Below are 18058 nucleotides of genomic sequence, written 5' to 3'. Positions count from 1 at the left end.
TGTTATCATCTTCATGTTTTTCCAGAAGGGGAATTGAAGGTAGACAGAGGTTAAGTAACTTGCCTCCGGCAGGATAGCTAACAAATAACAGAGCCAGGATTTGAATCCAGGCAAGCTGGCTCCAGGTTTTATATTGCAAACCACTATGATCTTTTACAAAAAGAGGGAAAAGTGGGGGAAAAAACCCTGGGGAGAGGAGCAGGCCAGGGGAAAGAGCTGGGCTTGAGGTTATTAAGTGAAAGGCTTCTGGAAACAGTCCCATTCTGAAGTCATGCTGGTGGGGTGTGGCTTTGGTCCGCCGCCTGTGACTCTTAAATCACGTTGCCTTTTGTCGGAAAGGAAAATCATCTTGTGGTTCGATGTGAAAAGGTGGTTAGTCTCTGAAGACGAGAACCCCTCATTAGAAGAATTTCTACTGCTCGGAGCCAGCTCAGAGGGAAACCCTGAGTCATAGCTGACATGAGACCCTCTGACATTTTGTCCCACACCCGTCCATCTGCTCAGGGACCCTGGCAGAATCCTCAAGCAGTGGGTGTTTGGCTAATTGACCACCTGATTGATTTACTCATTTGCAGATTCAACATATAAATATTCATTCAACAAGTAAACATTGCTGTGTTTCTCAGACTTGAGTCAGCCCTTCAAAGAAAGTAAATCCAATGGGAAGTGTCAACTTTTCTAACTCTGAAGCTCTCCTCTATGAAAATATTTAGACCAAATCAGCTTTTTTAAAAAAAAATCATAGCTCAATTGAAAACACAACATTTAACAAGTCCAGAACAGGTACCATCCCCAGAAGGCATGGGGCTCCATGAAGTCCAGTTCAAGAAACAAAAATTCATGCAGCCCCTAGACTACATGCAAGGATGAGGGAAGGGAGGTCCACAGATGAGGTCGAGGCAGTGTTTGCCCTCAAAACCCTTACAGTTTAAGGGAGATTAGGCTTCTTCGTGAACATAACTATACCACCAGGAAGAAAGGGAAGACAGCTTCAGAGCCACAGAAGTAAAGTGCTGTGGGATCGGGGCGAAGACTGGAATTGAAATGGCTTCTGCTCTGGGCTGATTCATACAGAGAGTGGCAGAGACAGTAGCACAGGCAAAGGTGGAGAGGTGGAAACCAGAACAAGTAGAGGCAACACGTTGACTGGAGAGAGGGACGATTCACAGAGACGTGCAAGATGGGGTCGGAGGCAAGGAAGGGCTTGGATGGCAAGGTGTCAAACTCAATGTGCTTCTGCAGGCGAGGGGGGGCCATCCAAGGTCATGAGAAGGTGATGTGACCCGAGCTGGTCTTCAGGAAGCTGACAGTGAGAATGGAAAGACCCTGGAGCCTGCATAGGAAAGCCGGTCAGGAGACAGTGGGCCTCCATGAGGGGTGTCAAGTAATCAGGAAACAGGGACAGATCCCAGAGCTCCGACCCCACTGTTGCACAGCGGCCTTTCTTGGGTGTGACCATGCCAAAATTACAAATGTGAAGGCCTTCCAGTGGCCTTTTCAACGAGCAGTGGAGTTTTTGTAGCACATATACCTCTATTTTACTATAATTCTATGAAAGTTAGTCGTCTAGGCTGTAACTCCATGTTGCTAGAATTTTTGATTATCAGTAATAAACACATTTGCAAAATACATATAATGCAAACACCGATGACATAAAATACATGTGACATAAAAACCCTGACCACGTCCCATATAAACGGAGTTTACTACGGTTCCTTGGCTGGGAAAATGTGTACTGTCCTGATAGGCAAAAACAAAGACAAGTTTTTCAATAGCGTTTTTGAAATTCGCAACTCTCAAACAGTTAGAAAACTTATTTTATCACAAAGACAACTTTCAGTATTCCAAATTTCATACTGGCTACTTCTCTGATTGTTATGTCAACTTAACAAAAAGGTACATTCTGCTTTTATCGCTTGCACTCAGAGTATCATGATCATGGTGGCGATTTTACGGAACTATAATCTGTGTACTTGGGCACTACTTTTATTTATTCAAAAGGAAAATGTATATGTGTCACTTTGCTAAAGGATCAAAGTATTACATCAATGTTATTCTGGCATCCACTGTTACCAGGTTAACTTTTGTTTCACTGCCTTTTTTTCAAGTCATAATTTCACGTTGATGCATTTAGTTATGCTTAATCATTTCATATGAGAAAATAATCCTTTTTTCCCATTGCAGCCTTTTTTGGAAAATACCTCAATGAATATAATGGCAGCTACATCCCTCCTGGGTGGCGAGAATGGCTTGGATTAATCAAGAATTCTCGTTTCTATAATTACACTGTTTGTCGCAATGGCATCAAAGAAAAGCATGGATTTGATTATGCGAAGGTAATTTTCAGGCACTTTTACACTGCATCAATTTACTTTGTGCATAATGGGGGAAAGCCATTTTCAGTGTGTTAGCCCATACACTAGATTGGCTTTCTACATTCTCACAGTATTAGAATGAGAAATTTTAAGGTAATTTTAAACTCCAGGCAAGAAAAAGGCTCTCAAGGAGCACTGACTTTGAATAGCGATTTTTTCCCCCATTAGGATGAAAGGCAATCAGCCTTTGATGAAAGTATTATCAGAAAAATCATAGATGCCTCTACTCTGTCTTGGGATAATTTTGGGGTTTTTCCTCCTCTAGAGGACTTATCCACATAATCATATGTTCATCTCATGCTGTTTTGCTTTTCACTGGGGTGAAAGTATATTCTGTCTGTGGCTTCCAATTTAGATGTAAGAATAACAGCAGACAAGTGCAATAATCAAAAGTTGAGAAACCACATTCTTTGCTTTTACTCCTGTCTGATCACACTTTGATATTGACAAGGACACCTGCCCCATGGCAGCTAGAGTCCACAAAAGTCTGTTAAGGCTGTCAGTCCTAGGATTTCCAAATCAGTTCATAGAAACTGAAAGGGACATGCCCCACAATTCAATCCTAGGATTTCCAAATCAGGTCATAGAAAATGAAATGGACATGTCCCATGGTTCTCTAACAAATGGATCCCAGATTACTTTGTAAAAGTCACACAGGTTTTGTGATTGCCAACTTAAAACTATTTCCAGATCGCAAGAGTGGAGGGGAAAATATCTTTGAATTTAGCCTGCTAATTAGTCTAAAATGTCTTCTTCCCTCCTAGCCATATCTATCTCTTCCTCATTTATCTAAAAGAAGCCGAGAATCTGCTCTATCTAGCACAGGTCACTATGAAACAGCTATTGGTAGAAGTCAGAAAGAGGAGACTTGATCTAACTTGGGCACATTGCTGTCTTTCCACTTGGCCTGATTTGAGCACAGGGGACTTGGGGTGAGGGTGTATGTCTCACTCTTTCATACCCTTCAGAAAACAACGCATGCAAATGAATGCGTATTAGCAATTCACAAACATTGCTAATAGGTTTCCAAACTCATCAAAGTTGAGAGCTGGCAGGGACCTTGGAGGCAGATTTGAGCACTGTCCTACCAAGTGCAGTAATTGTCACTGCTCATTTTTTATCTTGTGGGGATGCTTGTCATGCTTCTGTTCAAGCTATTAACCCTTCTTTCCCTGTTGTCCTAAGGAGAGCAAAGTAATCAAGATTCCTTCCAAAGACTAAATCAGCGTAACTTGCCCGTTATCACAGCTGATTAAGTGTCAAAGACAACTGTGTCAAAAAGAATATGTATCTTTTTTTAGGGAGGAAAGGAATGAAACAGACACCCCCATGGACGAAGGTGTTAGCCTGTGGACTTGTCCTAACAATGACATGTGACACAGATTTGGTCCCTTGGGCACTGCTTTTGCAGCTGTTCTGGTCCTTGAATCTGCATGTGATCAGTCATGCCTAGAAGCCTCTGACGGTGCACATTGCCTAGACACTTTCTGAATAAACTTTATACTGGAGTTCCAGGCCAGTGATACACACTTAGAGGAAGCAGGTGTTTTTTTTCATTTTTTCTTTTTTATTCCATTTCTTCCCCCTCTTCCCCTTATTGCTTTTGCATCAGCCCCTGGGACTGCCGGTTTAAGTTATTTTATTAACAAGTCAGGCTCTAATCCCAACAGCTGGGTAATTTTAGTTGTGCAATTAACAGTATAATCTGCTGGAGATCAACTGCTCCCCATACTGAGTGTTTCAAATAAATTAATTGATAAAATGTTGCCACTTTTCCCTGGGCACCCAGACTTTGGCCACGACTTTCATTAGCATTTATTATGTAATTCTCACAGGTGAATTTTTAATTTAAGGAAAAGATCTTTTGTTTGTGCATTTATGCATGTGTGTGTATGCCTGTGTGTGTCTGTGTGTGTGTGTTCTGCAACTGTGAATTTGTAGTGGGCGTGGGTGTTTCCTGCCCTTGAAATAATTAAATTTTTTTTGTCAAAGAATTACATCAGCAAAACCTGAGAATGAAATATGTATCCGGTGTTTCATGTGCTGGAGCATTTGTATTGCCAGATCTGATCATTATCTTGGGCAAACGGGGACTTGACCCTTTTTTTTTTTGGCTAATTCCTAAATTGCACATTATTTTTAAAAAAAGGTTTGTGCACGTTACCACTTTAGCAAACCCAGAAGGTAACTGGCAGCTGATTTTCTCTGTCTCCGGAAGATGTTTTGCCCCTTTGGGAAGTAGTTTCCCTTACTGCTTAAGATCTTACCTCCTCGTTCAGTGAGTTGCTTCTGAGGGAAAGCAGTATTCAAATGTGATCTGATGAATGTCACCTTTTGTAATTTTTGTTTTGTGTCAAATATATGTTTCAGGACTACTTCACAGACTTAATCACTAACGAGAGCATTAATTACTTCAAAATGTCTAAGAGAATGTATCCCCATAGGCCCATTATGATGGTGATCAGCCACGCGGCACCCCACGGCCCCGAGGACTCAGCCCCACAGTTTTCAAAACTGTACCCCAATGCTTCCCAACACATGTGAGTAATAACCTCAGCTCCGGGACCTGCCGAACGCGGGCCCCTCCTTTGCTCCCCATCTCGTTCCTCCCCTGCACCCCGTTTCCTTCCACGCGGCATCTCCACGAGACAGGAACACCGGCTTCTGCCCCGAGACTGCGGAACAGGAAGACCCTGAACTCAAGGGCTTGTCGAGGTGCTTTGTTTAGGAATCACATCAACATTTGTAAGCGGCTAAACGAAAAGAAAGAGAAGCATGCGGGGTGAATGGGGGGCGATTTTGATCAAGGGTTTCCTTCAGTTGTCTTAAATAATATTCACAAACGTGATCTAATAATAATAATGATCAAGCAGTGTGTTTCTCATAGCAGCTGGGTGGCAACCCCTGGTCTGGTTATAAAAACCCAGGTGGATTTCCTGGGCATGGACTGTTGCAGCTTTGCCGCAGATGTGCAATTAGCATTGCTACAGAGGCAGCTGGAGTGGGCTTGCCCGAGAGACCTTCTCAGGTCAGGCTTTCAAATAACCTGATGTTTCTTTTTAAGAGGAGGGGGTGGGGAGGCACAGAGTAGAGGGCTGATGGCATACAGGGACAGGACAGAGAGCAGAGAGCTGTAATGTGCCTATCATTCTCACTAGCCAAAGTCGATGCTTAGGCAGCGAAGGACGTGATTTTGATTTTCACTCTGTCCGCACACTTTCTTCTTATCCATTGCGATGATGCACAGTCTTCTACGCAGAGCAGCTGGCTCTGTGTCTGCTGAAAGTTTGGCCACCAGAGAGGTAGGGAACAGGGTACTGGTGTGTTTCCTTCGTCACTAAACCTCCAGAATACACTCTTCATCTGTTTGTGCTTAAATATCCTCCCTTTTCATCCACGCTGATTTCTATCTATGATCCCAGACAGAAAAAAAAACAAACAAAAAAGATTCAATGTACTTCCTTACGAAAAGAGGTAAGTAACTACGGAAGGCGTTCTAGTTGCTGGTCAAGACATATCCCTGGAAAACTTTTTCTTTTTATTCTTATTTTTTTATCTTATTGTAACTAATAAACTGCTGGCTTCTGGTCAGTGGTACTTAGATCCTCTCTGTCGTATCAAGTGGCTTGGAAAGAAAGAAAGACAAGAACTGACAATATGTATGAAGCCAGGGTGGGTGTCCTACTGAGCATGCCCAGGAACTTGGAGGGTGAAAGTGTTTTGATGCATAAAATATTGTCGACAAAGAAGGTTGCTCCAGCATCTGGGGAATACGGTCTGGATGAGCCATTGTGCTTTGGAATCAACCCTGTGGATGGATATACAAGCCTCTGAAAACCTACCCTACATATAGCTATGCAACTAAATTCATGAATGAAGCCCATGAGTGGTGAGTGGCTCTCCATTACCAATCACTTGCAAATTTAGTAACCAGCTGGTTCAGTGAGAGAAAAAGGTTTTTGCAGGCTTCTTCCATGCCCTGGGACCCACCTTTCTCTTTTCTTTTGAGTCAGAAATCGCTCCCTTTGTTGCGTTAACAGAATCTCAGCCTAAGGTGATTTTCCACAACTGTAAACTTCACTGATGTTTTCCCAAGTTTGAGGACAAGGGGTTGACAAAATGTGTTTTATGGCTCCTTAGAAGTCAGCCTGCCTTTGAAGCTTCAGGGCAAGGTCCTGAGCCTACAGGAAAATCAGCCACAGGTCAAGAGGTTCTGACAGCTCAGCGGCATGCACAGACAGCAGTGCAGGACCAGAGGAATCTGCAAAGTTCTCGGGGCCTCAACAATAGCTTTTTTAAAAAAAAAAAAAGCATCTCTGATTCCAGCAATTTAAAATTCTATTAGTTCCACAAATATTTATGGAGCACCACCTGTGACATTGTACAACACAGCAGGGATATAGGCACAAGGAAGACACAATTGCTAACCCTGGAGACCCAATGAACTAGGACAGAGGTTGGCACAGAGGGGCCAAATCCAGATTGCCACCAGTTTTTATAAATAAAGTTTTATTGAAACACAGCCATGCTCATACAGTTAGGTATTGTCTATGGCTGCTTTTGCAATACAACAGTGGAGTTGCGTAGTTGCCGCAGATACCGTATGGCCCACAGTGCGTAAACTATTTACTGTATGATTCTTTACAGATAAGTTTGTCCTGGTCCCCTGCTCTAGGGGGTAGTGTCCAAATAGCCTTATCAGCTGCAGGCCCAGAAGCACTAGAGCAGGGATCCCAGGGGCTGTGGAAGTTTGGAGGAGGAAGCATGCACATCTTTTAGAGGAACCAGGAAAACTTCGGGGCCCAGGAGGCATTCAAAGTGGGCCGCAAAGGATGGGCAAAATTTCTGCGTCTGATATGCAGAGATTGGGTAGATGAATTCAGGAAGAGAATATGGCATAGAGACGTGGTCGCCATGTAAATGAGGCCATCTAAGATGTGACCTAGGAAAGCAATAAGGGACAAAGCTAGAAAGAGAAATTCACAGAATATTGGGAATTTGTGTGATTTGTATGTAACCATAAGCAGAGAGTCACTGGAGGCCATTTAGTAAAGGTAGAATGACATCATATGTGAGTTGATCATTTTCTCATGCAAAGTTTCCATGATTCCTCTTTAATGCAAATGAACCACCTGTGCGCCTTAGTAGTGATTCTACTAAGTGAAATCTGCACATGGCAGAGTGAAAAGTCCTCAGGCCTTGGAGCCAGACAAGCGTGGGTTCCTATCTCAGCTGTCCTCACTGAGCCTGTGGGCCCTTTCTTTAAGCTCTCAGAACCTGCATTGTCTCATCTGTAAAATGGGAGTAATAACTAGCACCTTGACGTGGTGTCATGAGTGACAATTAAAAGGGGCCCCACCTTGGGCCTGGGACACAGAAGCCACTTCATAGATGCTAATTCTCATTGATCCTTTCTGTTAAGACAAACCATAAAAAACTGTTCTTTCCGGATTGGATCTTTCTTGACCTACAAAAAGTGCTGCTTCGTTTGGTTCAACTTAACGTTTGGGGAAAGCAGCTAGAGAAAGGACGAGTTGATACTTGTCCGTGGTGCCTTGACAAGTCTGTTGACTAGCTAAGACCCGCATTGATGAGGCTCTCACACCTGGCTATTCTAAAAACACAGACAGAAGCAGCAGCCCGGGCTGTGTTATCTTTGCCAAGTGCGAAATGTGCTATAGGCAAGTGCCAGTTTGGAGAACACTCTTGGCCACAGAAGATGAAAATTCACACAGTGGGATGAGTGATTCAGCTTCTGTTTGCTGCTGAGCTTGGGGCTTTGTGTACCTAGAATGGGGAGATCAGCTGTGTCTCCTGCAGACCTTAGAAGCCTTGAATTCAGGGCATCTTTGTTGTAAAAGTCTCCCTGGCTGCCGCTGGAGGAAAGGGCTGGAGAGAGTCCGTGTGCGTCTCTTGTCACTGTGAGTGACTGCCCAGGTTCACAGTTCAGTCCGCACACAAAAGGAGTGAGACAAATTGAAGGCAAGCTTTCCATTGTGGCGCTCGGAGCTCCTGAATGGCTGGTTTCCTTAGCGAGAACAACAGCAAGGCATTCAAGCAAAGGGATGCAAGAAGTTAAGTGCTTTGCAGAGATATTCGGCAGGCCCTAGGAAAGCAGAACGAGAAGCTGCAGGCTCTCCCCTTTCGGCGGGGGGATGCAAGCCATGTGAGCGCTTTCCTTGAGGTCACCTTCCTTGGTGGTCAAGCATTTTCCAGATGCCTTTCATCCGCCTTGGGTTAGAGCTATCTGACCCCTTCAGCCTGCAGCGAATGTATCAGGTTTCCATGGTGTTCGCCGTTCCAACAAAGGAAGGAAGCCAGTCCAATATTGCGGCTAGAGGTTATGCCAGCCGGTTAAGAATGAGAACAGATTACAGACGGACGGAAGACGCTGTTTGATCAGACAGTGGCTCAGCCACTCCTGGCCTCTGAGAGTTCTGAGGGAGCCTCTGTCATGATAATCACCTATAATCACCGTTACCATAGAGCCCTTCACTATGGCTGCGACCCTACTGCCCTTCCCAGTAAATTCTCTCCCCCGTATCCTCACAGTAATGCTATAGCCTCATCCTCACTTGGCATCGCTTTTCTCTCCTGGCCTCAGTGATGTGATAATATGCACCTGTGGACAAAAACCTTTATGAGAAAGGAGATTCCATTTATCTTCCCGATGATTCTATGAAGAGCTCAGACTCCCTGAATACTTTCCTACCAACTATGCATCTATGAACTTAAAAATTTTTTTTGTTCCAATTCAACAGTTCTTTCTTTCCGTCCCTGGAAATGTGTATGACTGTACACGCACACACACGCACACACGCACACTCATGCACACACACACACAGGTTCATGTGAAATCTAAAATTTCGGTAGAACAATCCACATGCACTAAGTTGCAGGAATTGTTCTGACAGTGGAGTTTGGGATGGACATGGCATGTCAAAGGGAAAACTACGTCTGTGTGAGCCTCAGAACAGTTTTCGAAACACCTTTGTTATCTAAAGTTGGAAAGAAATGTCTTGCTTTAAAAAGAATGTGCACGTTGTCCCTCATTTCTTCCACAAATACATAAAAGGATATGCTTTCGAAGATGAGAGAGTTTTAAATCCCCCATAAACATTTGTGATTGGGGCAGAATTCATTGCTCCCTTTCCTATATTCCCACTCTCTTCTTCTCTCTATGTTTACTACATATCCCATTGCACTGGCTGTTTACCCAGATCCCCGAAGTGCAATCGCACAAGTCCAGGGGGCCGTATTCACACTCAGTATCACGTGAATGGTGGCCTGCTGCTAGGCAAGGTCGCCCTTTCCCAAAGGCAGGACCCAGCGGTCCATCTCTACCTCTCGTTGTCTGGTGAGCACAGCTCCTGTTGCTCTAGTTGTACAATACATTTTTGTTTAGCAAATGAGTAAACATGTTAACCCCACCAACTAGCTGACATTAAGACACTATTTTAACTAGTATGAAAATAGTTGGACAATCAGTTTTATAAATTAAATGGGTACCTAGAGATAGTATAATTCCATAAATTTTTAGATTAAAAAAATGAATACCCAAAGTTTATTTTTTTTTAAAAAGACCCAAATAGCTTTGCCCAGGTCACATAAATAGATAGGGACAAAACTGGAGCCCACACTCGACTCTCTTGGACCCTAGATCTTTCCACTACACCGGGCTTGTTCAGTACCCATCACAGTCACAATTAATAGGAGAAGAGTTCCCTATGTATGTCTTTGCACAATTAGAATTGGAGTTTGCAGCATCATTGGAAGACTCTTTAAATTAGTTTTATGATATGCCTTTTTATTTTAAAGTTTTATGATATATCTATAATCAAGATCATTTGGTATTATCCTGCATGTGTTCAAATATTACCCACCTAAAGACATTTGAACTCAAATGGGGAAGATCTCCAAGAAGTCAATTAAATTAAATAAGTTTAATTTTAGTGAAAGCTGAGATGGTGTGGCCTGGGAGATTAAGTCTAGAATTTCCAATATAATGCTTTGAGTGTGTGCGTCTTAAATCTGTACAACTAACTTATTCTGGGAATCGAGACCTATTTTTCAGTGAGTGATTATCCTGCTACCAATAAGGATATTAAGAGTTAGGATTTTTGTTGTCGTATGAGACTAAAGAGCAAATGAAGAAAACATGTTCAAATACAAAACGCTCAAAATATATTTATTTTCTCTGGGGTGACAGCAAAGACCATCAGTGGTACAAATGAACTGCTAAGTTCTTTGCATTTTGCCGCGAATGGGTCTAATATATGGCACATGCATTTCTTGAAACTATTTCTGTGCTAGTAAGAATTATTCTCCCTAAACAACCACCCATCAAATAGAAAGGGGACATGATTGATTTTCAGAATTCTTATCCCTGTTATGTCAATAAGCAATACTAGCAAGAAAACCAAAGCCCGGGGAGAATTGGCATTGATGGCAAAGGTTGAACGTACAAGGCCAGTAGTCTGAGTGATCCGCGAGCTCGTACACTGAGCAATAACTCCAGACAAACAATGACTAGAGAAAAGCAATGTGCAGGGAAGCCTTGCTGGGCAAATCTCACGTTTTTAAGTATTGGAATAATCTGTTGAGGGTTACAGGTACCTTCCTGAAAGTTAGGAGGTCTGGAGAGCATAGTTCTGGGCCAAACATGTATCTGAACAAACAACAGACCAGGCACATGTGACTGTAATTCTGACAGATTTTCGTTTTTTGAGGGTTTTTTAAAAGAAAGCAACAGAAACTCAAAAACGACAAGTTGGTCCTTCGTCCTCTCCATTTTCAAGCAAACAGCCAGTGTTATCTACCTTCTTGAGGATGCCTCCAGTGTGCCCTGGAGGGTCAGACTTGATTCTGTATTTGCAACAAACATAGACACATAGCAGCTGGTGGGAGGTGTCTGAATGGGAAACAGAAGCAGCTAATATTTTATTTTATTTATTTTTTATTTTATTTATTTTTTATTTTATTTATTTTTTATTTTATTTATTTTTTATTTATTTTTTTTTGGCTGCGTTGGGTCTTCATTGCTGCCCGTGGGCTTTCTCTAGTTGCGGCGAGCGAGGCCTACTCTTTGTTGCGGTGCGCGGGTTACTCATCGTGGTGGCTTCTCTTGTTGTGGAGCACAGGCTCTAGGTGTGTGGGCTTCAGTAGTTGTAGCACACGGGCTCAGTAGTTGTAGCTCGCGGGTGCTAGAGCACAGGCTCAGTAGTCGTGGTGCACGGGCTTAGTTGCTCCGTGGCACGTGGGATCTTCTCGGACCAGCACTCGAACCCGTGTCCCCTGCATTGGCAGGCGGATTCTTAACCACTGCGCCACCAGGGAAGCCCGCAGCTAATATTTTAAATCAGGATGAAGGCTTATGATTTCAGGACTTACTTTTTATAGAAAGAAATGTATGGATCAGTGCTTTTTTTTTTTTTGCGGTACGCGGGCCTCTCACTGTTGTGGCCTCTCCCGTTGCGGAGCACAGGCTCTGGACGCGCAGGCTCAGCGGCCATGGCTCACGGGCCCAGCCGCTCCGCGGCATGTGGGATCTTCCCGGACCGGGGCACGAACCCGTGTCCCCTGCATCGGCAGGCGGACTCTCAACCACTGCGCCACCAGGGAAGCCCTGGATCAGTGCTTTTAATGATGGGGATTTTGAGGTGCTTGTTGGGGACGGCAGTTCAGTGTGACATCATGGAGGGAGCAGGGGTCCCAGCATGTTCTTTCAGGGCCACCTCCATACGCTTTACTATGTCATTTGTAAAGTGGGAGTAAGATGCCCTGCCTTCTCCGGGCTGCTACAGCAAGCAGGTGAGCTGTGATGTGATAAGCTCTCTCCCAGCTACCTGTAAGTGTGGGTGTGATGTGGTCACAGCATTTGTCCTCTGGAGTCACTGACACCTCTTTGAAGCCTCACGAGAACTCTTTGAAATCCTTGCTCCCGTTATAGAGATGAGGAAACAGAGGCCTAGAGAAAAAAGTTGCTCTAGATCACACACTAGTAAATAACAGGACTGGGATGAGAATTCAGGTCTGATTCCAAAACATTCTGGAACAATTGGATATGTGGTTTTTCACTGTTCCCTAAAACAGTTACTTGCTTCTCTGTGGCTCGTGGGCCAGCCAACAGCTCCAGGCTCTGTCTGAATAATTGTAAGTCAATTCTTAGGGCAGCAAGCCTTCATTATCCCTGGGGGACAGAAGGCTGCATCTTCCAGGAATTTGGCAAACCCCAGCAGGAGGCAACCACAGGTCTTTGGCAAAAGATCACTTTTCAACAACACTGTCAGTTCCAGCGACCCCCAACCTTCCACCTGTAGGTCCCTGGACAGCTGATGTTCTGTGGGAAGCCTGTCTTCCTTTAAAAGGCAAATGCTTATCCCCCCTCCCCCCCTGCTGAGATCCCACCTGGGATCTCATCCCCAGAGCAGGTGTTGGGGGGGGGGGGGTCATCTCCCACATCCAGAAATTAAGAAAAACAGGGGATGGGGGAAGGACAGCTTTGACAGCGGACCTGAACTCTCCCTTTTAATATAAGCCAGATTGAACATATGTCATTCTGTAAATCCGGGAGTCCAATTTGAGGCTTGTAATTTGCTGCAACCTTCCCTGTTCCTCAAAGCGAGGTGGATGGAACCCTGCCAAGCACTTGAAGGTAAACGGTGGAGGACATGATTGGCCCACTGTGAGCCTGCCTTTCGGTTCCCTATTGTAATTTTTATTTGTGTTGAGTTTTTGTGGTTTAAAAAAAATGGACTAGATTTATTTTAAAATTAAGGCAAACCAACATCAAAGGCAGTAAGAGGAGAGGGTGAGGTATTATGAAGAAACCCCATGTAATCTTTTATAGCCGTATTGTTTTTCAGGGCACGTATCAGTAAGTGGTGAGGGACCTTTCGTGACCAACTTGCTCTATTTCTCTGACCTCAAACTACCCCCATGGGTGAAAATCTCTTTCCGCCGAGATTTAGAAGCCCCCTCTCTCCACCTCCTCTTCTGTCTCTTAATCTAATCCTGTTTGTAAGGCGACACGCTGTGTGAAGAATAAGAAGCATGGGCTTAAGTCCCTTCCTACTGCCCAGGCCCCTGAGATACAAGAGTCAGATTTGGCCCATGGTGCAATTTTAGATATGAAGAACGCTTTCAGGCCAAAAATGGGACCATTTGGTTCATGAGGTGTCTACTTGGTAAGGAGACGAAAGTTAATGTTGAAAGCTTCTCTTACAAAGAATAGCAAGTGATATCTGAAAGTTTGTTTTTTAATGCCATGAGATTTTTTTCAACCCATATCCTTATATAGAATACATTTTTTTATTGGCTCATGTAGGAAACTCAGGTACGGCTTCGTTCTGGGCACTTTAAAGTGATAGATAGATAGATAGATAGATAGATAGATAGATAGATAGACAGACAGATTTGTTGTTCCTCAAAACAACTTTTTATTAGTGATGCTCTTATCCCCATTTACAGGTGAGCAAATCGAGCTGCAGGTGCTTTTCCCACCCTACAAATCTGTCTCCTTAAAGGGGAGTTAACTTACACTTCTGAGTGTAACTTGTACACTTTTAGGGACAGTGTCTCCTGTGCTCTGTGTTATATTGGCATTTGAGCTGTGGCATTTCTGCTGGTTAACCCGCATCCTTACAGATCATCAGGGTAACTTTTTACACCAGGAAGACCAATGGTACCAAAACAGCATTTTCAAACATTAAAAGAGAGGTGCTGCAAATGCACTGGCAGAAGAAAATGTATAGTCACAGGTGGCATTTATAGAGCCCTGTGTTCATGGAAACACCCCTGTGTACAATCATGCATCTCAGAAACTCCAAGTTCCCCCATGCGAAATTCCCTCCATGACGGAACCACTGGAACACGGTCGAGGCTCCTGGACTCACCAGGCTCACAGCGACTGATTGTTTCTCTAGTTTTATAATAAATGATGCCACAGGGTCACCTTCAGTCGTCATTATCCGCCATCTTTCACTGATAGGATCCTCCCCAGAACAGAGACTGGTAATCAAATTTCTCGATCAACATAGACTGTTGCTTATCCTGTGAGACTGGCTCTTTGCACAGTTGTGGTTCATATGAAGAGCAATCTCAGATGCAGGAAACTCCCCTCGTTCTACTTTCTTTTCATTTTTTTAAAGCGAATGGGCTTTGGAACCAAGTCCTGGTTCTATTACCCGCTAATTTTATTAACCTGAGAAAGTTACTTATCTTTGCTAAGCCTTATTTTTCTCGGCTGTAAAGTAGGAATGATAAACCTATATCCCAGAAGAGCTGAGCTAATTAAATGAATCGATGTGAATAAAACACTTAGCACGATACCTGACACGTGGTAAATACTCGCTAAGTTTTTAATATTAAACAACGCTTATATGCTTATCAGCTAAGGAAAAGGTTCAAGTACGTTATAGTCTGGCGGAGAGGTCAAATGAAAAACAAACATTTCTCACTGTGAGAATTGTTCTAGCATAGATATGTTCTTTGGGAGTGTGAGGTAGCAACATTCAATGGTCCAGGGAGTTGGGGAATATTTCAAAGAGAAGGTGACATGCTTTGTGCGGCCCCAAAGGAAAGTATGGACACCTCTTGAATCTCTGCAATAGATTAAATATAGGCTTGAACCACCTGTCCTAGAACAACAGAACCCACTTCCCTATAGTTAACAAAAAATTATGCCCTGCACCTATATTGATTTGTCTATAATGAATAGCTCTATTGGTAAGCATGTATATTGCCGTAGACTTGGTTATAATTCCAGCAAATCCAATTAAATTAATGGTATCTTGGGCTTCCCTGGTGGCGCAGTGGTTGAGAGTCCACCTGCCGATGCAGGGGACGCAGGTCCGTGCCCCGGTCCGGGAAGATCCCACATGCCGCGGAGCAGCTGGGCCCGTGAGCCATGGCCGCTGAGCCTGCGTGTCCGGAGCCTGTGCTCTGCAACGGGAGAGGCCACAACAGTGAGAGGCCCGCGTACCACAAAAATAATAATAATAATAATAAATTTTTTAATTAATTAATTAATGGTATCTATATACAAGGTTAGGAATGAGAAAATTCATAAAGACTAGATATATAAGTAATCCATAAAATACCCTAGTAAATTCAAGAGAAGAAAATGTATTGAAAGTTTGATTCCTCATCATTGCACATAATGTATTAGTGACTTAATTTCATAGCCTAATTAGCAATAAAATTTTTCGAGTTAATATCACCATGAGAACATTCTCTTCTACATTTCTGAGTTTTATCTGTAGATTTGTAACATGACCACAATCATGTTGACGTGTTTTTACACATTTTAGTCAAAGGACCCAAAGGAACTTGCACTAATTAGATTTTTAGCTGCCAGTCTTGGTCTTCTAAGTTTGAATCCATATACCTTCAGAGGGCTTGCGCTGTTTGGGGTGGTGCGGACTTCAGATCTCTATATAAACACAGAGAGATGTATGGGAGAAAAAAATACTTTAGCAGTGTCTAAATTATCTTTCCTAAATTGTTATTGTTATTTCACAGCCTTTAACTTGAGATATGTCTCTAAATGGCTAAAAAGCGTATATAGTAAGACTCCTTTCTGGATATTTGCAGAACTCCTAGTTATAACTATGCACCAAATATGGACAAACACTGGATAATGCAGTACACGGGACCCATGCTGCCCATCCACATGGAATTTACAAACGTTCTACATCGCAAACGGCTTCAGACTTTGATGTCAGTGGATGATTCTGTGGAAAGGGTAAGCACACGAACTTGCCTCAGTGACAGGTTTTGGTCCAGCTCCCCTTACGTAGACCCATTCTTGCCAATCCTGTTTTTGTAGTTGTTGTTGTCGTTTTTCATTTTAAGAGAGAGAGTGTGTGTGTATTCAGTTAATTTATCATTGCTCCCTTATCTCGTCCCCTTTCTATTACCTCTCCATGCTTGGTTCTTGTGGAGCCAGTAGCAGAGAGGAGATGCAAATCAAGACATCATAAATCAAGGGCTATAGCCGCAAATACCTTCAGGAATTAAGCAAATAATGTAAGTAGCTAACTCAGATCCAGTATAAGGCAATAGGGAATGGTGGGGCTTGTGGTGAACTTGAAACTAAGTGCCCCCATCTAAAGCAAGGAGCAACTACTCAACTTCAACTAATTTTTGTTGTGTAAGAATGTGGATCCAGTATCAAGTCCTCTGACTTCTGAAAGAAGCCAGAAATACAAATATTTTATTTGAACTTTCCTGCATTTTAAAACATAAGCCAAACAAGACATGCCTGAAGGCTGGATCTAGCTGGATCAGGCTCAGAAATAGCCTGTTTTTAACCCTTGATAACTAGATATGAGTGATGATAGTCAAATTTGCTTTTAAATGGAGTTTTCAAAGTAAAACCTTAAAGTTTGGTGGTGGAGGTTGTTTTGTGGGGTTTTTTTTTTCCAAATAGGCAAACTAAACCTTTAAATAAAACGTACCAGACTCACAAAAGTTACATATTATACAAAATCAACCGTGTTATTAGACTTTTTCCCTCCAGGATTGCAGGCAACTGGAAAATGTGGGTAATGTACATGTTTGTCGGCCTTATTAAAGCAACTCTTGCCTTCTAAAAATAATGGAAAAAAGGTTTGGGTGAAATCATGGCAGCACTGTTGTCACCTTACGCCATCACAATTGCTTCTGACTGGTGTCTGTGCTGTGTTTCAGCTGCATAATATGCTTGTGGAAACGGGGGAGCTGGAGAACACTTACATCATCTACACTGCCGACCACGGTTACCATATCGGGCAGTTTGGACTGGTCAAGGGGAAATCCATGCCATATGACTTTGATATCCGTGTGCCTTTCTTTATTCGTGGTCCAAGTGTAGAACCAGGATCGATGTACGTATTTCTCTGTTTCCAACATTCAGCTGTCATAGCTCGTGTACGTCTGAGATAATTCAATTACCAATCTCAGGCTCTGGTTTCCTTTCATCCAAACAAAAAGGGTGCATGTAGATTGGTAATTCAGAAGACAAAAACCTCCTCCCTGCTCCACCCCTCCCCCACTTCTGCCACATGTTAAATTAACTAAAGTATACTCTTTCAAGAGAAAGGAAAAATAACTGTATCAGTGATTCATTCTCTCAAATTTACCAGAATGCATGAGGCTGTGTGCACAGACACAGAATGCGATCTTTAGGAACATTATCCTTACCTTCTTTGAATCTTTTTTAAAAAATAACCAGTCCTTCCTCTTGTTTTGTTTTTTTTTTTTTTTTTTTTTTTTTTGCGGTATGCAGGCCTCTCACTGCTGTGGCCTCTCCCGTTGCGGAGCACAGGCTCCGGACGCGCAGGCTCAGCGGCCATGGCTCACGGGCCCAGCCGCCCTGCGGCATGTGGGATCTTCCCGGACCAGGGCACGAACCCCGTCCCCTACATCGGCAGGCGGACTCTAAACCACTGCGCCACCAGGGAAGCCCTTGTTTTTTATTTTTTAATTATTACTAAAGAATTTTTTAAAGAAAATTAAATTTTAAGAACTTTAAATAAAGTTTAAATAAATTTTAAGAAAAGAAGCCTGGAGGACTGGAATTCCATTTCTGTCACCTTAAGCAAGTCTCTGCATCCCTTTGTATCTAGATATTCCCATCGTAAAATGGGTTTCATATGCCCTACCGATCAAAATGTTTTGTGTAACTGTTAGTAGAGATATAG

The 18058-nt window shown here is 43.1% G+C and overlaps 1 protein-coding gene across 1 annotated transcript in view; it reads left to right on the top strand.

The window, feature by feature from the left end:
* LOC111185593 (extracellular sulfatase Sulf-1) overlaps window positions 1-18058 on the top strand; it is a 115432-nt gene that overhangs the window by 75226 nt on the left and 22148 nt on the right. Inside the window, exons 5-8 of the mRNA XM_089899051.1 lie at window positions 2185-2336; window positions 4746-4915; window positions 15969-16119; window positions 17067-17242. Coding sequence (XP_089755177.1) covers window positions 2185-2336; window positions 4746-4915; window positions 15969-16119; window positions 17067-17242 — 649 coding nt within the window. The remainder of the gene's footprint in view (window positions 1-2184; window positions 2337-4745; window positions 4916-15968; window positions 16120-17066; window positions 17243-18058) is intronic.

The sequence above is a fragment of the Delphinapterus leucas genome, chromosome 17 (genome assembly GCF_059928025.1).
Source record: "Delphinapterus leucas isolate spDelLeu-1000000601 "Yukka" chromosome 17, BTC_Dleu_Yukka2, whole genome shotgun sequence".
Taxonomy (NCBI): Eukaryota; Metazoa; Chordata; class Mammalia; order Artiodactyla; family Monodontidae; genus Delphinapterus; species Delphinapterus leucas.
This window is presented reverse-complemented; position numbering and strand designations above follow the sequence as displayed.